The sequence below is a fragment of the Oryctolagus cuniculus genome, chromosome 1 (assembly GCF_051225735.1).
Source record: "Oryctolagus cuniculus isolate XC-2025 breed Fujian yellow rabbit chromosome 1, ASM5122573v1, whole genome shotgun sequence".
Lineage (NCBI taxonomy): Eukaryota > Metazoa > Chordata > Mammalia > Lagomorpha > Leporidae > Oryctolagus > Oryctolagus cuniculus.
The window spans coordinates 74,220,418-74,248,192 of NC_142867.1; the positions used below are offsets into that span (position 1 = coordinate 74,220,418).

The following is a 27,775-nucleotide window of genomic DNA, read 5'->3' on the forward strand; positions in this document are numbered from 1 at the left end:
AGCCCCCGGGGAAAAGCCCTTCGCACAGAACCTCTGCACAAGCGCGTTTTCTTAAGGACTCATCTCTCGCAAGTCAGCCTAGGTGCCCGTCTGCGTGGGAAGCGGCGCGCTGGAGCCGACTTTCTAGCGACCCGTCCCGCGGTGCCGGGTACACGCCGCACCTCCCTCCCCGTCTTCGTTCCCGGAGGCACAGCCAGCCTCGGTAGCGGGACCCGCCCAGGCTCTCGGGAGCACCTGAGATCTGGGAGAGGAGGGAAGGGCAGGCTCCGAGCGCCTCGGCTCCCAAAGCCCCCACCCACGGTCGCGGCCGTCAGCCGGGCGGGAGGGAGGATGATTGACGGAGCCGCTCAGTGGCTGGGGGACTGCAGAGGGAGGGACGAAAAGGGGACGATTGAGCTTCCGCCTTAAACTGGTTGGGTTGGGCCTCGGGGACAGCTTTCCCCAGGCCTATTGGCTTCCCAGAAGAGGTTGTTATGGAAACAAATGACCGAACAGTCCTTTATGAATCAGCCAATGAGAAGGGCCGTCTTTTCCACCGCACCTCTGAACCGTAGGTGTTGCGAAAGCCCGGGTTGGGGCCCGAGAAGAAGGAGGTGCCAGGACGTCCTGCGGAAGGGCCGAGGGCGGGGCTTGTGACGTTCCCCGACGAGCCAATCACGCAAGGTTTTTTCAACGGCCCCGCCCTTCTACCGCACATTTCCCCTCCCCTAGCTCATTTCGCACGACGCAGCGGTTGGGAACACAGACATTTTCGGAGCTGGAGCTGCCGCTGCCGCCGCCATTTTGTGTCTGGAGAAAGAAGCTTCTTTGGCGGCTGGAAGTGGACGCAGATCACCCGTGAGACGGCGGCGTTTCATTCCCGAGGTTCCCCCTGTGTCGTCCCCCAACCCCCCTCCGCGGTCAGCATGTGGTGAAGCCGGAGCCGCGAGAGACCCGGGGAGAGGAAGAGGAGTCGGAAGGGAGGCGGGGTGTCGAGTGCGGCTTCAGCTTCAGCTGCGGCGGACCTCGGAGGGGGGCCCGGCGCAATGTCAGAGCAGACGCCGGCCGAGGCCGGTGCTGCAGGGGCCCGGGAGGACGCCTGTCGGGATTATCAGTCATCGCTCGAAGACCTGACCTTCAATAGCAAACCGCACATCAATATGCTGACCATTCTAGCCGAGGAGAACCTGCCCTTCGCCAAGGAGATCGTCTCTCTCATCGAGGCCCAAACCGCCAAGGTTTTTATACACCCCGCAGCCTCCTATTCTTCTAATACTCCCTGATTTTAGTGTCAGCCTCATCCCAGGTCTCGCTTCCATCCGAAGGGGGACGGTGTTCCTCCTCTCCAACCCCCCCACCCCCCTTTCCAACTCAGGCTCGGTCTTTGGCCCGGGTTTCGAGCGTGGGCCTCTTGCGGGGAGGGAGCGGGGAGGATAAAGGGTGGAGCCCCACTTCCGCTCACCAACTCCCTTTTTAGGCCACCGCATTGTATATCCGGACACACACACGCTTGACTAGAGCCCTTTGGGGTGGGGGAAGACTTAAAGGCAGTTTCTGGTTTGGGGGAAGAGTTAAAACAAGCCATTTTTTAAGTCCCTGGGAAGGTGGGGGAGTGGTTCTCGCATTTCTCCCCCCACCCCATACCTTTTTGGGTGATTGTGTTCTGTGGGTTGGAAGGAGGTGAAGGGGGACCTGGGAGCGAGCTGTTGAAGGGTGGGAAGAGGGAATTGGCCCCGAGTGGAGCAGCCGCCTGTTAGGAGCCCAACATGGCGCCTGAAAAGCACATGATGCGAAAGGGAAGAGAGAAGAATCCATTCCCTGCCAGCCAGGCAGCTGCTCACACCCGTCAGCCCCATTTTGGGGTGGGGGCGGCTAGATAAAACTTTATGCTCCTATTGGAGGGTGTAGTTTGCCCCAAAATACGGGAAACTGGGTTGAGGGTGGGGTTTGGGTGGGGGAGGAGATCTTATCCAACCTGTAGGTGGAGAACTGGCCCAGTGGGTAACAAGTACTTGCAGTTTCTCTGAAAAGTTCAGCCCCTCCTCCTCTTCCTTTTCTACTTCTCTCCCTTCCCTGATAGTGAAGGCGTGCTTTTCTTCACCCCTTGTCGAAGTGGTCCTCTGCCACCTTATATTTATTTCCCTGTAGTCCTCCTCTTCTGTGGATTAATGTGGGAGCGATATGTCATTTAAGTAAAGTTACTGTTAAATTTAGTTATAATGAATTTTAATAGCGTCCCAGTACTACGTTTAAGTTATTTTTCAAGCTTGTATTTACGGTTTAGTTTTTTTAGTTGTTAGTGATTGCAATGATCAGGATGAGCCTCCTTTTAGCAGAGTGAACCCCTTTTACAAGGCCACTTTAACAACAACCACCAATATATTGTTTAGAGGCGGTTTCTGTCTAGTGTAAAACTGAGTGGTCTGACTCTAATAAATGGTTTTGAAATGTGTGACTGGTATTATAAAATTTGTGAATAAAACATATAAAATATGTATTTGTCTTTTTTATTTACCTTTGTAAGGTGTAGAATTTGTTTCCAAGACTTATTTTTATCTACGTGGTTGTGTGTTTTAAACAAAAGTCTTAAAGTGACTTGGGTTCATTCTTCTTTAGGTTCCATCCACTCTTTTGGGTAAATCTGTTCACAAGGTACACGGTTTCAGGTGGTCCTGTCATACGTTAATTTAAAGAGAAAAAAAAGGAAGGTTTTTCTTATGGGCTCAACAAGTTTCATGCTCAGCCTGACAGCTAAAAATACAAGCCTTCATTCACCTTTTCCTGTGAATGTCTGTGAAACAGCTGTTCTTTCTTTTTTTTTTTTTTAAAGTATGAGACTTAAAAAAGGAAACATTCCTCATACTCAACATCCTTTTTATTGATACCACGAACATACTGGACATAAAAACTTAGTTTTTGCCTTGTCGCGGGCTTAACTTGACATGCCTTTTTGAAAAAACAGCACTTGGCATTTTTAAGGAAAAAAAAACATTGTTTTTTTAAAAAATCAATTTGTATTTTGGGTGTTAATATTCCACAGTGCAGTTCAGGTTGCCAATCAAAGAACAGCTTCCTTGCTGATTTTTAATGGATCCAGAAGACCTTCAAGAACTGAAAACTAAATGCTGAATATAGTGATCACATAAAACTTGTTTTTGTATATCGGTACACAGAGTGGTGAAAATAGATGGACTATTTTGCTGGTAAAAGACAGCTGAGTTTTTTTGGGCACACATTTCCTGGTTATTTTTGTAAAGCCAGATTGAGGGAAAGATGTAAAAGTCACTGGGGGAACTGTCTTAATCTGGGTTGGGGTTGAAGGGTGAGGGGAGGGTTTTCTGTCATTTGGTAGCAAACTGGCTCGCTTTTTGTTTCTGGAGGTGAATGTTTGTGTCCTTAATCTTTTAGCATCTCAGCATTACTAAACTTAGGGATTCACACTTAATTTGACTTCTCCCATAAGGCAGCAGTAGCAAAAATGATTATTACATATAATGACTTCACTTGTACAATAAAAAAATTAGTCTGCTGAACAGATTTCGGTGTTAAAGAGATCCTGTTTATCTTCATAATGACTAAAAGGGTATAAAACATGACGTGGTAAGGTAAAGACACAGCCTAAAGCATTTGACATGTTGGTACTTAATGTAGTTTACCCACATGCAGTGGCCTTGTGAACCCTTTTATTAGTACCTTAAAAAGAGTTTCTCATACAAAGTTTTTCAAAGGTTTCATTAGCCAACTTTGGTTGTAAAGGTGTTAACAGAAGCAAGAGCATTTCCACACACTTGTATGGGCAATTCGTTTGTGAAATAAGGCATTGTGTACTCCAGAACTGTGAGCCTACCCTAGCTACAGGTAGCTATGGGGAAGTGTTTTTCAGGGTTTCTATACATGGGGTGGGTAAATAGGGATAACCTAGATTTGCCTTTTTTTTTTTTCCTCCAAATCATGGTTGCTCCTGTGGAGTCAGAGTTAACAGTTTATTTGGTGTGTACTAATGTTCCTCAACAAGTCTGTGAACCTGCTGATGCTTCCTGGAAGCTTGCTGTGCCTTCTAAAAGCCGGTGATGGTTAGGCACTGCAGTTGAACTGGGGCAACATTTCACTACACTGGCTCTGCACAAATATAGAACCCCTGGTTTGTGCATGTCAGAGGACAAATATTTCGACGGAGTCCATGCTGTGAAGAAAACCTCCAGAACAAATCCTGCTTTCCAGAGTCAAGTTCAACCTGCTTTACATGACTCAGCTGCTGCTTCATCCAGTTTTTCTTGTATCAGTAAACTTGCACCTTCCTGCATGTTCATGTGCAAGTGTATTGACTTCATTTGTGTATTTAATTTCTTTGTTCATTTGGATTATAGAGAAGTAATCCTAATGATTTTACAGGTAACAAAAGCTTCATAGATTTTAACATAAAAATCTGTGGAAATAAGAGTTTGTACCAGAGGACAAAAACCTTCATGGAATCTGGACACACCATTATAAATTAATATGAGAAGCTAACACTTGGATTAAGTGAAATAATTTTTCCTCTTTTTTTTTTTTTTTGGTTACTTATAAAGGCCTTTTTAAAAATCACATACACCTGGAATCCCATTGAGTGCTAAATGAGTGTACTAGAGATTATGATTTTTCTTCCTGGTAATTCTGAGCTTTTATATGCTCACTTAAAGATCGTTGTAAGAGAATTGAACATCTAAGTTTCATAAAAGTTATTATCAACTCAAAAATAATTTAGTGCCAGCAGAAATAGAGGTCTGTATTGTAAAACTCCCTTTTAAAAGTAATTCTTTGGTGGCAGTTCATAATACTAAACTTATCAGTTTCTTTTTATTCAGGCTCCTTCCTCAGAAAAGCTTCCTGTTATGTACCTTATGGATTCTATCGTGAAAAACGTTGGAAGAGAGTATCTCACTGCCTTTACTAAAAATCTAGTTGCAACATTTATTTGTGTGTTTGAAAAGGTATATATGCATTTAGAAACATTTTACTTTTTTAAAAGAATATGTTCCTGATTAAATAAATACTTACCTTGTGTTGGGTTTTCTTGGGTGGTGAAGTGTTTTATTTTCTTGAACATTTATTGTCAAACAATGGCTTAAGGTTTTATGTTAGGTTTTAAAAACTGTAGGATTTTTACATTATCCAAGAATAGATTTGCTTTTTAGAATTGTGATTTTTTTTTAAATTGGATTTTCTTCATTTGGTTGAAGATGTCTTTCATCACTAGAATATGGGTGAAAAGATGATACTATAAACAGTACTTCAAAGTTCATCGTCTAAATTTTTGGAGTTAGGATGCTCATTATTCCTAACTGGAAGTAAACAAAAGCTTAATCCTCCAGTGTGTCTCACTTCATGATTACCCAGATTTTTTTTTTTTCTGGAAATAGTTTCTTTTTGTTACTTTAAGTATGTTTATGTGAATGTTGTAGGTGTGTATAACTGGTGGACTGGTTAATTGCTTTGGGTTATGTTTGAAATACTTTTCCTTTCTTTAGTGTTCAGAAGGAAGACTTGTTAGTTTCCATGCTAGAGATTGTAAATTCCTTTCATAACATTGTATCTGGTAGTTTGGTGTTAATACAGTATTATGTTGAGGAAGACAGAATTTGCTGAGGTAATTCTCTGCTTGGCAGGCTCTTTAAACACCCAGCAAAAGGGCATTTAAAAGATACTTAGGTTTTATGTTGCATTGTAATAAATAATTGGTAGCAGTTTTATTTTTTTAGTAGATGTGTCTGTTGTATATGGAGAAATTTTAATAGTTGTTAGATTTGTAAAATTGGCATTTTTTTGGGGAAAACTTAAGTATTTTACTCATTCACGGGAAGAGAAAATGTGAAGTTAGTTGCTAGGGTAATTTTTTTTTAAGTTCTTATGAAAAAATACAGAAGAATATGGTAAGCTGTGTTTCAGATAGCATTAGTATTGTAGACTTGCTAAATACTGCTTATCTGAGACTAGTCAAGGAGAAACCAACTTTTTATTATCGAAGTTGGAAGAGTTGAACTAACCTCTTGGTTTAGTTTCAGTATGTTCAAATTCATTTGAGTATTTGGTAGCATTCCTTTTCTGAATCTGAGCATCAAAACTACAGTTGGTAAAAATGACCTTATAGTAAGTATATTATTTTCTAAAGACATGAATGTAGCTAAGCTTTTATTGTTCTAAAGTTAAAAATCTGAGTTTTCTCGAGTACTTTGTCTTACTGATGGCTTATTTAATATGTTTATTACACTCATTGCAATATGAGCAGATAAGTTAGATAAAATTAAAGCTCATCAGTGGTTAAGATTTTGTGAATTCTAATTAAAATACCTTCCATAGCACAAAATAGCTTGTTTAGATACCAACCTTGTATATTGCTGAAGGTTGGTGAAAATGTTTTGTCTTAATTTCAACTTGTACTATGTACATTTTAAGAATTTAAGCTGTCTAGCCATTTTTTAATTTTGTAATTTTCGGAGTTAAGAGTAACAAAAGATAAAAGATTTGCCTAGTTATTTGCATGAGGACTAGGTAATAATGACTTGTTTTTGAAGGAGGACAGATTTTCTTGGTTATATGTTTTCAAATGGGAAGTGCAGTTCCTTATGTGAAATAGAACGGAGGTTTATGTACTTTTATTAATTAATATATAAAATGTTCTATAGTAACTTAACAAGCCATAGAATTGTTCTGTTTTCCTAGGTGGATGAAAATACTAGAAAAAGTTTATTTAAATTACGTTCCACATGGGATGAAATATTCCCTTTGAAGAAACTTTATGCCCTGGATGTCAGAGTTAATTCATTAGATCCTGCTTGGCCTATTAAACCTCTGCCCCCCAATGTGAATACATCTAGCATCCATGTGAATCCTAAATTTTTAAATAAATCGGTAAGTTTTAATATGGATGATTTATACTGATAATTTTAACTGTCAGATTTTAACTTCTTTAAAACCGCTTGCCAGAAAGCAAAAGTAGAATACTTTGTATTGAATCAATTCAGTTTGGATAAAAGAGTATTTAAAAAAGTTTTATTTGAAAGTATATTTGTCTTAGTTATTGTGTAACATCTATTTTGGGTTTTAGGTTCCTGGAATTTTCTATGTGCATTAGAAAACATGATTGGCTGTTTAAGATTTTGGATGGTATTGAGCTAAGCCGTTTTTAGTTACCCCTTTGTCACCTTTTAATTGTGATAAATTTTTCTCAACAAATTATTTTTTCTTACAGCCGGAGGAACCTTCAACACCTGGCACCGTGGTCAGCTCCCCCAGCATCTCTACTCCTCCAATTGTTCCTGATATACAAAAGAATCTCACTCAGGAGCAACTAATAAGACAGCAGTTACTGGCAAAACAAAAACAGTTGTTAGAACTTCAGCAGAAAAAGCTGGAGCTTGAGCTAGAGCAAGCTAAGGCACAATTGGTAAGTGGAAGATTGGCTATTTTACCTATTTTAAACCTGTTTTCCAGATTACCTTAGTTATCTTTTTCATTTCTGTTTATTTTAAAATTATGATGTATTCATGAGACCACATTTTAATATTTGTATTGTAAAATTCACTTGATTATAAACTAAGTGATTTCTTCCAAATAGCTTTCTTTTTTCCTTCAATGTACATATTTATGGAGTACAGGGTGATGTTTCAACACCTGAATATAGCGTGATCAAATCAGGATAATTAGCATTTCTGTCTTATCATTTCTTTGTGTTTGGAGACTTAGTACTTCTCTCTTCTAGTTCTTTATAAAACGTTAAATATTTTGCTACTAAATTGCTAATTTATGAGATAGCATTTTAGTTTTGTCTAGTGATTATATTAAGTGGATTTACTATTTCAATCCCAAGATAATAGGCTTAATGTGGTAGATTTTTTTTCTTACTCTATTGTTTCATGAACTTAGACCTTATGAACAGAAATCAGTCTAGAGAGGCTACAAAAGAAAGACCATCACAATTAAGGAGACCAGGAAAATTATGTATTCCTATGCATGATTGGCTTACTTAGCATCTGATTTTATTTGAGATTGAGGAAGCATAGGAAGGCAGATTTTTTTCAAAAAAATTTATTATATGAAAGCTTTATTTATTTATTTTGTGATCTTCCATCAGCTGGTTCACTCCCCAAATGTCTTCAACAGCCAGTGCTGGGCCAGACTAAAGTCAGGAGCCGCATGGGTGGCAGGGACTCAAGTACTTGAGCTTCCATCTGCTGCCTTCCAGGTGCATTAGTAGGAAGCTGAATTGGCAGCAGGGGTAGAGACCTGATTTGATTCCAGGTATTCTGATATTGGATGTGAGTTTCTTAAGTTCAGCATAATCTGCACCACAATGCCCACTCCAGAGCAGAATTTTCTAAGTTTACTAGCTGCCACTTTGGGAGGAACCAAATTTTATGACAGATTTTTAGCTGAAATGACTCCTATGCAGTTGCAGTATAGTGATTTTGTAGTATCTTTCAGTTTCATCTTTCTGGAATCCTGATTAGGCTGAGGGAAGATGTTTGTTTTCATTCTATCTAGATGGTATAAAACTCCATAGAGCTACTAAGAAGTAACAGACCTCTTGAGTATATAGAATTCTCTCCATTTTTTTTTTTTTTTTTTTTTTTTTTTGACAGGCAGAGTAGACAGAGAGAGAGACAGAGAGAAAGGTCTTCCTTTTGCCGTTGGTTCACCCTCCAATGGCCGCCATGCCTGGCGCGCTGCGGCCAGTGCACCGCGCTGATCCGAAGGCAGGAGCCAGGTGCTTCTCCTGGTCTCCCATGGGGTGCAGGGCCCAAGCACTTGGGCCATCCTCCACTGCCTTCCCGGGCCACAGCAGAGAGCTGGCCTGGAAGAGGGGCAACTGGGAAAGAATCTGGCGCCCCGACCGGGACTAGAACCTGGTGTGCCGGCCCCGCTAGGTGGAGGATTAGCCTATTGAGCCGTGGCGCCGGCTGTGACCTCCAATTTTTAAGAAAAAAACAAAAATTACTTATTTGAAAGGCAGAGTTATAGAGGGAGAGATGGAGAGTTTCCAGAAGCCAGGAGCCTGGAACTCCATCTGGATTTCCCATGTCGGTGGTAGGGACCCAAGTACCTGGGTCATCATCTACTACTTTCTCAGACACACTGGATTGGAAGTGGAGAACCCAGGACTCGAACTAACGCTTTTATATATGTGTGTATAGGTACATATATATATATGATGCTGGTTTGCAGACAGTGGTTTAACCTGCTGCACCACAACTCTGGCCCCTGTGATCTACACAAAAACACTAGAAATATATAATATAAATATAATATTGAGTAGGTTAATTTATTGAATAAAATATTCTTTAGTTTTTAATTTCTTGACAGTCTGCATGTTTTACATTTCAACATGAATATTTATGTTGTATTTCAGGCAGTTTCTCTTAGTGTTCAGCAGGAGACATCCAATTTAGGTCCTGGATCTGCATCAACCAAATTACATGTTTCACAAATTCCGCCTATGGCAGTCAAAGTTCCCCATCAGGTTCCTGTGCAACCTGAGAAAAGCCGTCCAGGTCCATCCCAAATTCAGGATTTGAAAGGCACTAACCGGGATCCCCGCCTTAACAGGATGAGCCAACATTCCTCTCATGGGAAAGATCAAAGTCACAGGAAAGAATTTCTAATGAACACATTGAACCAGTCTGATATTAAGACAAGTAAAACTGTATCCTTGGAGAAAAACTCATCCAAGCAAGAAAAAAGTAAATCAGGTGAAAAAATAACAAAGAAAGAACTTGACCAATTAGATTCTAAATCCAAATCTAAATCTAAATCACCATCACCTTTGAAAAACAAATTCTCACATACAAAAGACTTGAAAAATCAAGAATCTGAAAGTGTAAGGTTGTCTGATATGAACAAGAGAGATCCAAGATTAAAAAAACATCTTCAGGATAAGACTGATGGCAAAGATGATGATGGAAAAGATAAGAGAAAAACTGCAGAAAAAAAGGATAAAGATGAGCACACAAAATCGTCTGAACACAGGCTGGTTGGAAGTAGAAATAAAATCATAAATGGTATTGTACAAAAACAGGATGCAATAACAGATGAATCGGAAAAACAGGGGACAAAACCAGGGAGATCTAGTACTAGAAAGCGATCAAGGTCAAGATCCCCTAAATCTCGGTCACCAATTATACATTCACCAAAGAGAAGAGATAGACGGTCACCCAAACGAAGGCAAAGGAGTATGTCTCCAACTTCAACACCTAAAGCTGGAAAAATTCGCCAATCAGGAGTTAAACAGTCACATATGGAAGAGTTTACGCCACCTTCCAGGGAAGAAAGAAATGCTAAGAGAAGTACCAAACAGGATGTTCGTGATCCGAGGCGGATGAAAAAGACTGAAGAAGAACGACCACAAGAAAATGTAAATCAGCATTCTACAAAGTCAGGCGCTGAACCAAAAGAGAATATAGAAAATTGGCAAAGTTCCAAGTCTACCAAAAGATGGAAATCTGGTTGGGAAGAAAATAAAAGGTATGATAACATTTTAAGTCAAGTAGAATAATGAATACATTTTAAAAGTTTGCATTAATTTACGAATTGGAAATTATTGGGTATTGTGATAGTGCTTTATTTTTGGATCTAAACAACCCTATGAGATAAATAGCATTAATGTTCTTATTTTACAGAAAATGAAATGTAGAAAGGTTAATCTACAAATACATGCATCAATCACAAATATGATGTCCTGACATCATATCTTGTGCTCTTACTTATTTAATTAGTTCATAATAATTTCATAGTTACGTATATCCATTTTAGTCAGATTCTTTGAAAAGCATCCCTAAAGGTGGTCCTGAATATATATTTTTAAATATGTTGATGTAACATTTTGCTTTTTGTGATTTCAGCTTGCAACAGGGTGATGAACATAGTAAATCTCCTCATCTAAGGCATAGGGAGAGCTGGTCAAGCACTAAAGGGATCTTGTCACCTCGAGCCCCAAAGCAACAGCATCGATTAAGTGTAGATGCTAATCTTCAGATTCCTAAAGAGTTAACTCTTGCAAGCAAAAGAGAGTTACTTCAAAAGGTATTTACCGTGATTAATACCTTGTCATTATTCTCTAATTTTTGTGAGTCCTCTTTATATTTAAAATACTTAATTTCCTTTTATCACCTCTGTGCAGACGAGTGAACGTTTAGCATCGGGTGAAATTACTCAGGATGAGTTCCTTGTTGTTGTGCATCAAATTCGACAGCTATTTCAGTATCAAGAAGGTAAACATAGATGCAATGTACGGGATAGTCCTACAGAAGAAAATAAAGGTGGATTAAAAAAGAAACCTCTCTTATCTGATGCTGAATTAACCTACTATGAACATAAAGCAAAACTGAAAAGGACACAGGTTCAGCATTCATTTCCAAGACTTGATCTCTTAGATCCTGATATTTTTGACTACCCTTTGACTGATGCCTTGTTGTCTGGAATAGAATGTGAGCCATCCAAAAGTAAACATGCAAGTAGAAATAGTGGAGCACAGTTTGACAGAAAAGAACAATTTAGTGAAAGAGCAAGACGTCTTTCTCCTATATCTGGGAGTCGTACTTATGCTGAGAATCTTTCACCCCATGAGGGCCGGAGAAGACATGACGAGCAAGTCTCTGCTAAAGGTAGAAAAAGTTAAATCAGATTATGCTTATTGAATCACACAACAGTGAAGGGAAAATGAACCAGCTAAGTGGGGATGGATTTTTTTTTATGCCTGTTCAGACTACCTGTTTTTTGTTGATTTTGTTTTTCCTTCTAAGGAAAGGGAAGGGAAGGGAGCTGATGTTTATGTGAGGTCATTTGTGTGTCAGGTAGTGTTCTCATTATATGTAATTTAATCCCTAAAATTCAATGAATATATATTATTCCCATTTTATAGATAGGAAACAAAACCAAAGAGGTTAAATAACTTGCTCTGAAAGTTAATTAGTAAATTGACAGGATGGGAATTTTTTTAAACCCAGGTTTGTCTGACTCTACAGGGCATCTTCTTATCTAGTACTTGATCCGGTCTTTCTGCCCCCCTCCCTCTAGTATAGTGAGCTGTACTTATCTTTGGGTAAACATTTACATGAATATTGAAAGATTTTAAGACAATTTGATATAAATTCAAGTTGAGTAAAAGCATATTTTCTTTTTAAAAGGTGTACGAGAAGAGCAGAGATCTCCATTCAATGATCGTTTTCCACTTAAGCGACCTAGATATGAAGATTCAGATAAACCGTTTGTAGATAGCCCAGCATCAAGATTTGCGGGCCTTGATACAAATCAGCGACTTACGGCCTTGGCTGAAGACAGACCATTATTTGACGGACCTAGTAGGCCATCAGTAACCAGAGATGGTCCAACCAAGATGATTTTTGAAGGACCTAATAAATTAAGCCCTAGAATTGATGGACCTCCTACACCAGGTTCTCTTCGGTTTGATGGGTCACCAGGACAAATGGGGGGAGGAGGCCCTTTGAGATTTGAAGGTCCACAAGGTCAGCTAGGAGGTGGATGTCCTTTGAGATTTGAAGGTCCTCCAGGACCAGTAGGGGCACCTCTGAGGTTTGAGGGGCCAATTGGTCAAGCAGGAGGTGGTGGTTTTAGGTTTGAAGGTTCGCCTGGTCTGAGATTTGAGGGATCCGCAGGTGGTTTGCGATTTGAAGGACCAGGAGGCCAGCCTGTGGGTGCTCTCAGATTTGAGGGGCATCGTGGTCAACCTGTGGGAGGAATAAGGTTTGAGGGACCTCATGGTCAGCCTGTGGGTGGGCTTAGATTTGATAGTCCCCGAGGTCAGCCTGTAGGTGGACTTAGGTTTGAGGGGGGTCATGGTCCAGCTGGGGCTGCCATCAGGTTTGATGGACCTCATGGTCAGCCAGGAGGTGGGATCAGATTTGAGGGCCCTTTGCTACAGCAAGGAGTTGGATTGAGGTTTGAGGGCCCCCATGGTCAGTCAGTGGGTGGTCTGAGATTTGAAGGACAACATAATCAACTTGGTGGGAACCTTAGGTTTGAGGGTCCACATGGTCAACCAGGGGTTGGGATCAGGTTTGAAGGTCCTTTAGTTCAACAAGGAGGTGGAATGAGGTTTGAGGGTCCTTCTGTACCAGGAGGTGGCCTGAGAATTGAAGGTCCTTTGGGTCAAGGTGGTCCAAGATTTGAAGGTTGTCATGCTTTAAGGTATGATGGACAGCCAGGTCAGCCATCACTCTTGCCACGAATTGATGGATTACATGGTCAGCCGGGTCCTAGGTTTGAAAGAACTCCTGGTCAGCCAGGCCCACAGAGGTTTGATGGACCACCTGGACAGCAGATACAACCAAGATTTGATGGTGTACCTCCAAGATTTGATGGTCCACAACACCAGCAGGCATCAAGGTTTGATATTCCTCTTGGTCTTCAAGGCGCACGATTTGACAATCATCCTTCACAAAGGCTTGAATCAGTGTCTTTCAATCAGACTGGTCCGTATAATGATCCACCGGGCAGTGCTTTTAATGCTCCATCCCAAGGACTGCAGTTCCAGAGACATGAACAAATATTTGATTCACCTCAAGGACCAAATTTTAATGGACCACATGGCCCTGGAAACCAGAATTTCTCAAATCCCCTTAACAGACCTGGACACTATTTTGATGAAAAGAATCTTCAGAGTTCTCAGTTTGGAAACTTTGGCAATTTACCTGGCCCAATAACAGTAGGAAATATTCAGGCCTCTCAGCAGGTAAGCTTGTTGTAGTTACTCTGAAATTATATGATGTGCAGATAAGTTACCTTTTTTAATATTTCTGTTATTTGAGGTAGGTATTCAAGAGATACCTTATAGTACACATTGAAAGGGAGTTTTTAATATATTCCAGAACCTCACATACTAGGGAAGTGAGATGAGAGTTTTCTGAGGATGAAATTTACAGTTTAAAATTGCTTTTAGCTTTTCCAGGATCTAGAGAAACATTGTACAATCTTTATTTCTGTGACACACACATATTCTTTTTGTTTGTTTATTTTTGTTGTGTTTTATGACTGAGGTACTATATAACTATGGATGTTTCATAGACCTCTGCTGCATTAGGCAACTGATAAGCCATGATTTACTTTTAACCCATTAGTTCCAAGTTTTCAATTCTGCCTATATTTCAACTACTTCAACATAATATTTATTTCAAAGTTATGATGAGTGCCATATTTGCTCCATTTAAGTTTTTGTAGTTACCCACTTAGGATGGTGGTACATAGTGGGTTAAAATAACCATACAGCTGATTTCTTAGACTGTCCTTTGACCAAGAATTTCCTTAGCCTGAGTTAATTAGGAAAATCAGATTATCTACAATTCATTTTTAGTCCTTTCTTCCTACTTTCCACCATCTTTCCAGCCACTTCAGTTAAATACAATTGTTTGATATTAATGTCAACACAGCATTAGACTTCTATCCAATGGTTTAAACAAATAATTGGGCTGCGTACTTAAAAGTTACGTTATTTTTTGGCCTTGCAAGAAATAATAGGATTTTTTTTAAAGATTTATTTATTTGAGAGGTAGAGTTACAGAGAGAGAGGGGTCTTAACATTTGCTGGTTCACTCCCCAGTTGGCCATTCCAGAGCTGTGCCTATCCAAAGCCAGGAGCCAGGAGTTTCTTCCAGGTCTCCCACATGGGTGCAGGGGCCCAAGAATTTGGGCCATCTGCTGCTGCTTTCCCAGGCCATAGCAGAAAGCTGAATTGGAAGTGGAGCAGCCGGGACTAGAACTGCTGCCTAAATGGGATGCCAGCACTGCAGGCAGCAGCTTTACCTATTATGCCACAGTGCCAGCCCCTAGTTTTTTTTTTTTTTAAGTATTTGAAAGGCAGAGAGAGAGCCCAAGAGTGAGAGCAAGAGTACTCCCTCTGTTCATTTATTCCCCAAATGCTTGGAAAAAGCTAGAGCTGGGCTTAGACTGAAGCCAAGGGTTATGCCAAACCAGGCTCAAGGAACTCTATTCTTGTCTCCCAGTGGTTGGTAGGAAACCCAAGTACCTGGGCCATCATGAGTTGCCTTCCAGGCACTTTAGCAGTCTGAATTGGAAGTGCAGAATTGCCCAGACTCAAACTGGCACTCTGATGGGAGGTAAAGGTATCCCATTTGGCAGTTTAACCTGCTGTGCCATAAGGCCTGCCTTGTAATTGTTACTGACAGATAACTCTGGAGTGGAATTTGATGTATTTAGTCCTGTTCCTGCATTACACAGAGTTGATGGGGTTTTTATTAGGAATATACACCATTGAAAATTCACATGGATTTAAATGAAAAGGCTTGCTTATAAATGGACATTTATTTACATAGCAGCTTTCCTTTAGGAAACAGATACCATATTAAATGCCAGTGCAGTTTTTATTTTTTAACATTCTCTTTGACATCTTTTACAATTTTGTTCTCTATTTATAATCATATCCAAAGATAATTAAGGCCAAGCAGGATGGTCATCTGGAGTTCAGATTGCTAATCAGCAGGTTTTTAACATTGGTGGAAAGAGGTCAAAGGTCAGAAGTTTTGGCTAACTAGCTGTCATGATTGTGTGCAGGTCACATTGCTGAGTGTCAGTTCTTCAGTTTTAACTTAGGGGAAGGCACTAGCAAGGAAAGGGACTTGTAAGGTCACATTACTAGTTTGTGACTATCTTATGTTTACATGATATATTAAACTTTTCAAAGAAGTTTGATCCCTTTCTCAGTTCATTGTAACTCTGGAACTAATAGGCAGTATTGTTCCTTTTTGTGAAAGTCCTATAAGTGAAGTGAACCAGTCAAGTTATCTTTTTTAAGTCTTTATTATTGCAGAAGTCAGGCCTAATGGCATTTGTGGGTATTTTTATGAGGTTAGAATGTTAAAGTTTTATTTAAAATATATAAAGGATAGTCTTAAAATAAATTTTATTTTAAAGGTTCTGACTGGTGTTGGTCAGCCAGTAGCATTTGGTCAAGGACAACAATTTTTACCAGTTCATCCACAAAATCCTGGAGCATTTGTTCAGAATCCCTCAGGTAATGTATTTTATGAACATTACGTTGTTCAAAAGACAACTGTTGTTTTTGTTGCATAGCTAACTTTGTTAGTTTTATAAAATATTAATTTGAAAGGGCATATTCAGTTTAGATAAATTTAGTCTGGCTGAAAATGGTTTTGTTCTTTTCCAGAGCTTTACATTGTTGATTATAATCATACCCTGTACACAGGGTATGGTTAACTAGGACTTGTAGATCATAAAAAGAGGGAAGGAACTTCATTGGGTGGAAGCTGCGTGATGAGGACTTGGTGTGACATTTGTATTGATAGAACAAAATAAATGATAAATGTCAGAAATCTCAATTATTTGATATTTTGAGTTTTTCTATGTGTGCTATCGTCCAGTAAACATTTATTAAGTGATTACTGGGGCACTGCCTTATAAAATTGATTAATTTATCTGTCTTCATGGGCACTCAAATAGAAAAAAACCCCAAAAACCTGATTTTTCTGCCAAGTCCTCTAATATGCACCTTGTTACCATGAGATGAGAAATAACTATTACTAGATATGGGGACTTAAAAATGATTTTTAGTTTTAATATGTGTTAAATGGGAAGTGTATAAATTATGAAAATGTCATATAACTGCAAAGCTAACTAACTAATTGAGAACTAGCCCAACCAAATAGTAATACTTTATTTATTAATTTACTTTTTTAAAGATTTATTTATTTGCTTGAAAGGCAGAGTTACAGAGAGGGAGTGAGAAGGAGAGGGAGGGGTCTTCCATCCGCTGGTTCACTCCCAGGTGGCAGCAGTGGCCGGCTTCACTGATCCGAAGCCAGGAGCTTTTTCTGGGTTTCCCATGTGGGTACAGGGGTCCAAGCACTTGGGCCATCTTAACACTGCTTTCCCAGGCCATAGCAGAGGGTTGGATTGGAAGTGGAACAGCCAGGACTTGAACCAGCACGCATATGGGATGCTGGGACTGCAAGTGGTAGCTTTACCTGCTTCTTCACAGCTCCGGCCCCTATTTGTTACGTTTAAAGATTTATTGATTTGTTTGGAAATCAGAGTTAAAGGGGGAGACACAGAGAGAGATTTTCCATAGACTAGTTCATTCCCCGGATGGCCTCAACAGCCAGGGCTGGACCAGGCCAAAGTGAGGAACCAGGAGCCAGGAGCTTCATCCAGGTCTCCCATGTGGATGACTGGGGCCCAAGTATTTGGGCCATCTTTTGCTGTTTTTCCCATGACATTAGCAGGGAGCTGGATCAGAAGTGTAGCAGCTGGAACTCGAACCTGTACCCATATGTGGTGCCAGCGTTGCAGGTGGCGGCTTCATCCACCATGCTACAAAGCCAGTCCCTGATACTTGCTGTAATTTCTGAAACATTAAAAAAACCCATTTTCAGAAACATGTATTAGTGTAGCATTACATTATTATGCACAAATTTAGAGAGTTTTCCAAAACTTCTGAAGTAGGGAAGTCCTAGCCATAATCTTTTTCATGGATTAGTTCTTAAATTGTTTCGGCATGAAAAATGTAACAAACTTGAAAGCTTTTTGTCTTTAAAAGTGGGTGGAATCTAGGCTTAACTCATTTTTTATGTTTTTGTTTGTAATGAAAGAATCAATGGGATAGTACATGCAAAATGCTCTAATTTGTAAAGTGCTACATTGATGTGTTTTTGTTTAGAAACCAACCATTTTTTCTTGTTGAGTAGAGGATTTGTTCTGTTGGGATTCTTGGCATGAGATAATGTGCAAAAATGACAGATTTCCTTTTTGCTTTTACAACCTTGAGTTATGTGTATATGGTAGGCTTAGCAGTGTCACAAAGGTAATCACATTTTATTACCCTGGGTTGTTGTCTTCAAGCTTTACTTATTCTTAAAAGAAGTATGAATAGTCTTTAGTGTGCTTTTCCTAACTTTAAAAAAAGAAAAGATTTAGTTTATTTGAAAGACGGAATTACAGAGAGAGGTAGAGACAGAGAGAGTCTTCCATTCGCTGGTTCACTCTCCAAATGGCCCCAATGGCTGGAGCTGAGCCAATCTGAAGCCAGGAGCTTCTTCCGGGTCTCTTACATGGATGCAGGGGCCCAAGCACTTGGACATCCTCCACTGTTTTCCCAGGCACATCAGCAGGGAGCTGAATCGGGAGTGGAGCAGCCAGGATTCGAACGGTGCCCGTGTGGGATGCCAGTGATGCAGGCTGGGATTTTAACCCACTGCACCACAGCACCAGCCCCTCCTAACTTCTTCCAAGGTTCCTTGATCATTTGTTTTTTCTTTTTAACTTAACAAATATTATATATAATAACAAACACCTCAGTCATTAACAACCTTAGGAAGGAACTATTCTTATCTTATAGGAAAGTGGGGCAAAAATAAATTACTTAATCATGTCACACAACTAAAATGGAAATTTGTAGCTAGAATCTCAGGAGTCCTCTTCCATACTCTTTTTTTTTTTTTTTTTTTTTTGACAGGCAGAGTGGATAGTGAGAGAGAGAGAGAGACAGAGAGGTCTTCCTTTTGCCGTTGGTTCACCCTCCAAAGGCTGCCACGATCTGCACCGCGCTGATCCAAAGGCAGGAGCCAGGTGCTTCTCCTGGTCTCCCATGGGGTGCAGGGCCCAAGGACTTGGGCCATCCTCTACTGCACTCCCTGGCCACAGCAGAGAGCTGGCCTGGAAGAGGGGCAGCCGGGACAGAATCTGGCGCCCCAACCGGGACTAGAACCCGGTGTGCCGGCGCCGCCAGGCGGAGGATTAGCCTAGTGAGCCGCGGCGCCGGCCCTCTTCCATACTCTTGATTATTAAACTTGGCTGCTTCTAGACATGAGAATAGCTAATAATTTTGATAGAATGTAATTGTTAAACCATTGTGCAAAACGCTGTTACAGTTTATTGAATGTTGGGGTTGTGTTATTTATTGATACATTAATTTGACCAGACATTAATTAACCTACCATGTCTAAGGCACTGTGGAGAATATACATTAGTTAAGGGTAAGGATTATGTATACTGTGCATATAAATTGAATTTCTGTCATTAAGAAGAATTTTTAGAGGTTTAGAACTTTTTTTTCTGGAGGTGCATGAGAGGCATAATAGTGTGATATATGTTAAAAGATTGTTTTCATAATTCAGTTAAAGAATCATGGTTATTAGACTAGTGCTTGGTAAAAATAGGAAATTGGATTGATTCTTTACCAGTAGTTTAAGGAAAATAATGAAAAGATTGTTAACTTGTCTCATTTTTGCAAATTCCTGAATCTTCAGTAACCCAACATCTGTTTGGCAGTAGCCTGAGCTGCTTTGCTTTGCAAGGGCAGAATTTAGCAAAGGTCATAGAGGCAGGTACACTCTAAGTTTCCTGGCTCATCTTGCTCAATTCTTTTGGATAGTCATATCAGGGGTCAGTGGAGTCAGGTATATTTTCATTTTAGCTTTGGTTTGCTTTTCTCCCCTAGAAATCAATGCTAAGAGTAGATATATTTTTGGCTGGCACTGCGGCTCACTTGGCTAATCCTCCGCCTGTGGCACCGGCACCCCGGGTTCTAGTCCTGGTTGCTCCTCTTCCAGTCTAGTTCTCTGCTGTGGCCCGGGAAGGCAGTGGAGGATGGCCCAAGTGCTTGGGCCCTGCACACCCGCATGGGAGACCAGGAGGAAACACCTGGCTCCTGGCTTTGGATCAGCACAGCACGATGGTCGTGGCAGCCATTTTGGGGGTGAACCAATGGAAGGAAGACCTTTCTCTCTGTCTAACTCTGCCTGTCAAAAAAAAAAAAAAAAGATATATTTTTGACCTATACAAAATGACTTTTTCCAGTGTGATTAGAAGATGAGAAACAGATAATTAGGTAGAAAGTTGGGTGTGGATTGATTCATAGAAAGGAACTTGAGGCTTTCTGTCTTGTATCCTGCTTTCCTTCCATATTTTTTTTTTTTTAAGGTTTCTATGTATTTTCAAAGCAGAGTTACAGAGAAAGAGGGAGAGGGAGAGAGAGAGAGACAGATCTTTCATCCATTGGTTCAATCCCTAAATGGCTGCAACATCTGGGCCTGGATCAAGCCAAAGCAGGAGCCTAGAACTCCATCCAGGTCTCTCACATTTGTGGCATGGGCCCAAACACTGGCCATTTTCCACTGCCTTTCCAGGCACATTATCAAGGAGTTAGATAAGAAATGGAGCACTACAGACTTAAACCAGTGCTCATTTGGGATGCTGGCATCACAGGTGGTGGCTTAACCTGCTGTGCCACAGTGTTGGTGCCTACCCTTCTTTGTCATGAATATAGTTAGATAAAAGTGGACAATACTGGTTTTTTAGATAATGTATATGTGAAGTTTCGCTGTTTTTTGTTGTTTTCTTTGGTATTCTTGGATGTATTTTCAGTGGTGAAATCTTCTGACCTAACTGAACAGTTAATTTGAGGAACTTTTGCAGTAATTAAACTCATTATTAATAAGAGTTTGGCATTTATTGTTGGTGAGAGACTATGAAAAATGCATAGTATAATTTGATCTTTAAGATATTTAACTTTAAGGATTTTTTTTTAAAGGAGCTCTTCCTAAGGCATATCCTGATAATCATCTCAGTCAGGTGGATGTAAATGAATTATTTTCAAAACTGCTAAAAACAGGAATTCTCAAATTGTCCCAGCCTGACTCAGCTACAACACGTAAGTATGGTTTTATACTTCCATGTACACAAAGCTTCATTTAGTTATGGAATTGTATGATGTGATACAGTAAGTTGTGATACTGATACTTTCTGTAATATTTGAATTCTTAGGTATACCTTTTATTTTTTGAAAATTAATACAATAGTTCATTATGAAGGTCTTCCAAAATTTTCAAAGATTAAACTGTTACCTATATAGTATACATATATTTGTTTATGTATATATATTTTATAAATATTTGTTTCAATTAACTGACATTCCTGAAAATATTATGTGCAGATTTTATTATGTGCAGATAGTTTGCTATTTACTCTGTTAATTTAGTATTTGCAAATAAATTGAATGCTGGTTCAATAAGGTTTCATGATGATTGACTTTTGAGATCAGACATAACAAAATAAAGGATGTGTTAGGTTTCTTGGCTAGTAAACATCAGATCAGAAGCAGTGAATAGACTAGGTGGGTTTCTCTGTATGCTTATAACACTAAAGTGTTCCTTTATAAACAATGCATGAAGAAAGGTATTAAGAAATTTGTATGTGTTTTCTCAACTGAAGAAGTAAATGAAGTGGCTGCTCAGCCTCCCCCTGAAGAGGAGGAAGATCAAAATGAAGATCAAGATGTTCCAGATCTCACTAATTTTACTATTGAAGAGTTGAAACAGTATGTAATTTTCATTAAGATAAAATGGACAGTTATTATTTGTAATGCTATTTCATTTTGTTCCTTTTACTGTTCTAAAACTTAGGAAGCCTATATTTTTAATATTTTATATGTTTATGATAAACTATCCATATCATAATATTTAGGAAACCTTTTTTTTTTTTTTAAAGATTTATTTATGTATTTATTTGAAAGGCCAAGTGACAGCGAGAGATAAGGGGATCTTTCATCTGCTGGTTCCCTTCCCAAATGGTTGCAACAGTCTGATCTGGGTCCAGCTAAGGCTAGGAGCCTGTAGTCCATTCTGGTCTCCCATGTAGGTGACAGGGGCCCAAGAACTTGGGCCATTTTTTTTTCCTGCCTTCCCTGAGCACATAATTAGCAGGAATCTGGATGAGCAGTGGAATAGGTATGACAAAATAGGTACTCTAGTATGTAATGCCAAGAGTTGTAAGCCGTGGTGAGCCACAATGCTGGCATTAGGAAACCACTTTTAAATTCCTTTTAAAAACAGGCCTTCTGCACAAGTACTTAGGCCAAAAGGCTACCTCAACATTTTCATTTTTATCTCTGATGCAGAATATAGAAGAAGTTTAAATACTAGGTATTGATAATTATCTCTTTTAATCCTTTCTCTCTAATCTAGCATTAAAGTTTTTTTTCAAAACCTTTCATTTTCTAAGTAATGTATTTTCATTGGGAAAATTAGAAGATACAGTCAGCCTTCTGTATCTAGGTTCTGCACCTGAAGATTCAATTAGCTGTAGATCAAAAGTATTTTGGGGGAAAAAAGGCATCTTTACTCAACATGTATACTTTTTTTTTTTACCCCTATCGTTATTCCCCAAACAATAGAGTATAACAGCTACTTTTATAGCATTTATATTGCGTTAGGAGGTATTAAGTAAGTGATCTAAGAGATGATTTAAAATACATGGGAGGATGTGACAAGGTACATGCAAATACTACACCATTCTATTCAATTTTTTTAATTTATTTTTCCTCCCAAAGAAACCTTTTATTTAAGGCATACAGACTTTATACTACATCATTTTAAAGATTTATTTATTTATTTGAAAGGGAGAGCCAGAGAGAGAGAGAGATCTTTTGTCCTGTATAGTTTATTCCCCAAGTGGCCAGGGCTGGGTCAGGTGAAAGCCAAGAGCCTGGAACTCCATCTGGGTCTCCCATGTTGGTGGCAGAGTCCCAAGCTCCTGGAACATCTGCTGCTTTCCCAGGTTTACTAACAGGGAAGCAGATCAGAAGTTTTAGCTGTTTTACTGTCTTTATTTAGCAGTAATACTGTAACTACCTATTTGTTTGTTGGAATGCAGAGTACCAGTGTTTGTACTTGGCTTTATTCAACTGTGTGTTATTTATTTATTCTTCAGGGAGTTAAGAACTGCCCTGCTTGCTCATTCATTTGGTTTGTTTACATATTCCAAAATAGGGAGCCCAGAATTTTAAAAATTAACTATTGTTGGCCACAGTTTACTGTTGGTTTTCTAATCTTTTTTTTTTAGTTATCTATACTTACCTTATTTCTTTGATGCCTTTTTTGTTTGTTTGTTTTTAAGATCAGAAGGGAGCAGTTGAATCCAAAGATCTAGAAAAGTGAAATCTTAACTATTCTGCTGTGTCCACCTTGATTCTGACTACAGGCTAAGGATAGGCCAGGTGTTTGTTAACCTTGTCACTAGTACAGGGTCATTGCATTTTTAGGTCAAAGGAAATAAGTAAGCCACATTTATCAATATAGAAGATATGTTTTTTTCTAAAATTTACTAGTTTTAAAATTCACCAAAGTTAAAGAGGATCAGTGTTACTATTAGAGAATAATGTTTATTTTTGGGTACTGTAGCCACTCAGCAGTTGGCTTCACTGTTATATTTGTAGTTGTTTATTAAAAGCCATTAAATCATGTTATCAAAACCCAAGATTTTGTTTTCTTCAAAATAGACGTTATGACAGTGTTATAAATCGGCTGTACACTGGTATTCAGTGTTATTCTTGTGGAATGAGGTTTACAACATCACAGACAGATGTATATGCAGATCACCTGGACTGGCATTACCGGCAAAATAGAACTGAGAAGGATGTGAGCAGAAAAGTCACTCATAGACGTTGGTACTACAGTTTAACAGTAAGTAATCTATTTGCCTTTGAACTGTCTTTTAAGGCTTAAATTATGTCATTCTAAAAGTATAAGTGTAAATAATTGCTAGGAGCTAATTTAAGCTTTCTGAATAAAATTTTACCTCTAGGGTATCATTTTTTAAATAAAGGAATTTTGAAGAGTATTTGATTTTCATTGAAACTAGAAGTACACAAGCTTTTTCTTTTCTTTTTTTAAAAAGATATATTTATTTATTTGAAAGAGTTACAGAGAGAAAGGGAGAGAGAAATCTTCCATCTGCTGGTTCAATCCCCAGTGGCTGCATGGAGCTGGACTGGGCCAGGCCAAAGCCAGGAGCTTCTTCCCAGTCTCCCACATGGGTGGCAGGGACCCAAGCACTTGGGCCATCTTAGGCTGCTTTTTCCAGGCCATTAGCAGGGAACTGGATTGGAAGTGGAGCAACTGGGACAAGAGCCAGTGCCCATATGGGATGCTGTTGCAGGTGGTAGCTTTAAAGACTTGCCAGCCACAATAATGGCCCCACACAAACTCTTTCTAAAAGTTATGAAATTCCAAGGCTCTGTGACTGATTATTATTATAGAAAATTGTACATGATATTTCTCTTAAATTAGTAGTTATAACTGGAGTTAATGGAAAATTAGTATCTTAATTGTTCATTAGTTGCTAAATGTTGTCTATTATTCTGTTAGTTATGGGGCTGAAAGAGAAAGTCCAGTTTTAAATAATCACTTTTGGAGCATATCCTACCAGAATGCACCCTTACCTATAAAATGCATTATATTGAAGCTGTGCTGTAAAATTTACAAATGAAAACATTTAAAAACATGAATTCTTTTTAAGGACTGGATAGAATTTGAGGAAATAGCTGATCTAGAAGAACGTGCAAAGAGCCAGTTTTTTGAAAAAGTCCATGAAGAGGTTGTGCTCAAAACTCAGGAGGCTGCTAAAGAAAAGGAATTTCAAAGTGTACCTGCTGGACCAGCTGGAGCAGTTGAGGTTAGAGAAGAATGTTTACATTTTCTCCCTTTGGGTGTGTCTTTCACTTTTTTCAATAAATAATCATAAAAACATCAGTTTATTTACATCCCTCATATTTTAAGATTTCCTTTACGCTTACTCTATTTGTAATTTAGCTTTTGAGTTTTATAACCATCGTGGTTAGATATTAGCAGTGACTAACAGCAGTGAAATGTTAACTTGAAGGTTGGCAGATTATTAAAATTTCATTAATATCTGTAGAATGCTCTTAAATTCCTCACTCAACAGAATGTTTATATATATTTACTTAATGGGATTGTGTTCTGTCATGTAAATTTTATTTTATGTGATTTTGTTTTAGAGCTGTGAAATCTGTCAAGAACAATTTGAACAATACTGGGATGAAGAAGAGGAGGAATGGCACTTAAAAAATGCTATTAGAGTAGATGGAAAGGTAATTGTGACTTTTACTCTGTAAGGAAGTAGTAAGATTGAATTTTTTTGTTGGGATAGGTCACTACTTTGAAAGGCTCATAATTGTTTCTGGTGTTTGGTCTTAAAAGGGTACTGGACTTTAGAGTCAAGAAATGTTTGAGTTGGAAAGGATCTTAGCAGTCACATACACACACATATACACATGAGATTGCATATACACACATATAAATATATATGTGATTGCATAGTAAATGATAGACCCAGGTCTGAGTCTTATGAATCTATATAACCACAATATTTTGATTCTCAATTCATATTTCATAATCAAAATTGAAAACAAACCATGTTAGGCTAGATTTTGATTTTCAATTTGTATTTCATCATCAAAATTGTAAACAAACCATGTTAAGCTAGATACTTAAATGTATAAAACAAGTTTAGAGAATCAGTTTCTCAAACTCTTTATTCACAAGGGTGAAAATTTTATCTATTTTGGTGAACAAATGGTTTTTGTCACCTTTTCAGATTGTCTTACTAATTTAATAACAGAAATCATATCAAATAGGCATTACAAATGAATATGCATTTGAAGTTATTTTTCTTTTTCTTCAGATTTATCATCCATCATGTTATGAAGATTATCAAAATGTAAGTTGTTTACTGTGTTTATTCTCATTTACATGTCTTCAATTATTTCTTGCATCAGAGATGCTTTTAATCTTTTTAATATATTGATCCATTTTTTGTGTTTTGATGTAGCATTTAGGTTGTTCAGTAAATACTGGTGCTAGATAGGACTGATATACATGAATGGGTCATTTTCTATGAAATGCAAACAGTTTAAATTTTGAAATCAGTATCATTCCTTGTGTTCTAGGCACTTAAATCTTGATATCTTTTACTAGACTGTTAATAGACACAGAAAAATGTGAGGTAAACTGAAGATGAGAAGGCTCATGATAGGATAGGTTTCTATAGCTATGGTTTATTTTTTTAATATACTCTATCCAGGAATGAATTTTAAATGAAAATGACCACATGCATGCAATCTGAAAGACACCAATCTCGGCCTTTAAATTCACACATGAAGATGTATTTAAAGGTTGTGGTTTCTTAGGATGTTTTGGTGGTCTGTAGGCATTTAAAAAAATCCTCAGTTCCTGCTTTCTACCAGTGAAGAGGAGGCAGGAAGCATTAGCTCCATTGATTGGGTTCCTGCAGCCCACATGGGGAGACTGGGAATGCATTCCTGGCTCTTGGCTCCAACCCCAACCCAGCCCTGGTCATCTAGCCTAGGCCATGTAGGGATTTGGAAATGTACCAATGAATGGAGCTCTCTGTCATTGTGCCTGTCTCTAAAGTCACAAAAACCCTAGGGTTACCATCTACGTAGGGATTATAGAAGTATGTCTAATCATGGCGTGTATCTGTCCTTAACTCATTGCTGAGTATGGCTGCCTTTATGGCAAGTTTTGTGGGAGAGCAGGTATTTCAATTGCATCTGGTTTTTATGTTCTTTGCCTTTACAAGGATCCTATAGCTTGTCATTTAATGTGATTTTTAACTTTCATTAGTACTAATAGGGTTTTTCATTTTGTAGACATCTTCATTTGATTGTACACCATCTCCCAGCAAGACACCAGTTGAAAACCCATTGAACATTATGTTGAACATTGTCAAAAACGAGTTGCAGGAACCCTGTGAAAGTCCCAAAGTTAAGGAAGAACAAATTGATACCCCACCAGCTTGTACAGAGGAAAGCATAGCAACACCCACTGAAATTAAAACAGAAAATGATACAGTCGAGTCCGTTTAAATAAAATGAGAAAGGTATGTTTTTCTTTTTTAAAAAAAAAAGCTGCTGTTGGATCTAGAAGGTGAAGAATTTTTTTATGTATATATAGACATAAATCTATATAAATTGTCTAGCTGAGGCAGGGCCTTCAGCTATCATTTGGTTAATAAATACATTTTAGTATTTGCATTTCCTACTGCCTGCACAGTTTCAGGTGCTTGTTGTGTGAAAGTTCTGTAGATGTGTGCAAATTTAACAAAATGAAATTGTATGTGTAAAAATGTACGATTTTCACTTGTGAAACTGTAAATTATAAATAAAAAATATTTTTGCTATTCATGGAGTGTAATATTTATGCACACCATCAAATAAAGACAGTGTTTCTGTACTTTTTATTGGGTGAAAATGGAATTGAACAGCAACCTCAACATAAGATTCTTTTCTAAGTAGCTTCCCATGATTAAAGCAGCAAAGTCTGAAGTTTTATCTTTCAAAAGGGGGTTGTGAGAGAGCACTGAAGGACTTTGCTCACAGAAAAGCCAGATTTGAAAATTTTAAAAAACCAGAGCATATTTGTATATATACATACCTGTATATATATATCTCCAGCTTAGAGAACCATCCAGATGTCCATTTTTGGAGATATCTAATGAAGCAACTTTTATTCTTGAACATGGACACTGATGTCATCAAATGATTAACATATATTTAAGTACTAAAGGTGATTTTTTTTTAAAAGATGTTTTTCAAATTGTCAAACGATTTAATGCAGATGAACATATTTCTATTTTAAGTTACAGGAAAATCTGTAAGAGCATTCATTTCAAACCTGGTTAATTTTTTCCTTTGTTGGTTTTGACTGAAGTAGATGGATACCATGAGATGTTAATATTCATACATGTAATAAATAGAATGATGAAGAAACTTCCTGCTTGTATTTCTTTATTTTTGAGTGGATTTAGAATGTGACATTTTCTTATGTTTTCCTTTTGTATCTGTTCTTTAAAACGTGACTGCGGTACCTGCCAGGCAGATTATTGGCAGGTACTAAGAGACTTTCTATATGTATTTTTCTATTGCACAACCAAACATGGTAGATGGTATTCCTAACTT

At 38.6% G+C, this 27,775-nt stretch overlaps 1 protein-coding gene across 4 annotated transcripts; it reads left to right on the forward strand.

Moving 5' to 3' along the window:
• Positions 1–712: 712 nt before the first annotated feature.
• On the forward strand, positions 713–27,586 carry PCF11 (PCF11 cleavage and polyadenylation factor subunit). 4 transcript variants are annotated; one of them, XM_008263303.5, is made up of 16 exons: positions 713–1,217; positions 4,824–4,949; positions 6,679–6,867; positions 7,208–7,402; positions 9,365–10,476; positions 10,854–11,034; positions 11,132–11,615; positions 12,138–13,702; positions 15,898–15,997; positions 20,531–20,650; positions 21,211–21,316; positions 23,276–23,459; positions 24,295–24,450; positions 24,794–24,886; positions 25,480–25,515; positions 26,468–27,586. In XM_008263303.5, exons 1-16 carry the CDS (start codon positions 1,026–1,028, stop codon positions 26,681–26,683), a joined length of 5,055 nt encoding a protein of 1,684 aa, XP_008261525.1. In that variant the 5' UTR covers positions 713–1,025; the 3' UTR covers positions 26,684–27,586. The 4 variants fall into 4 exon arrangements, with proteins under 4 accessions (XP_008261525.1, XP_089188118.1, XP_002708710.1 ...); XM_089331992.1 differs by having other exon boundaries at positions 21,214–21,316; XM_002708664.6 differs by having other exon boundaries at positions 11,132–11,222.
• The last annotated feature ends 189 nt before the right edge of the window (positions 27,587–27,775 follow it).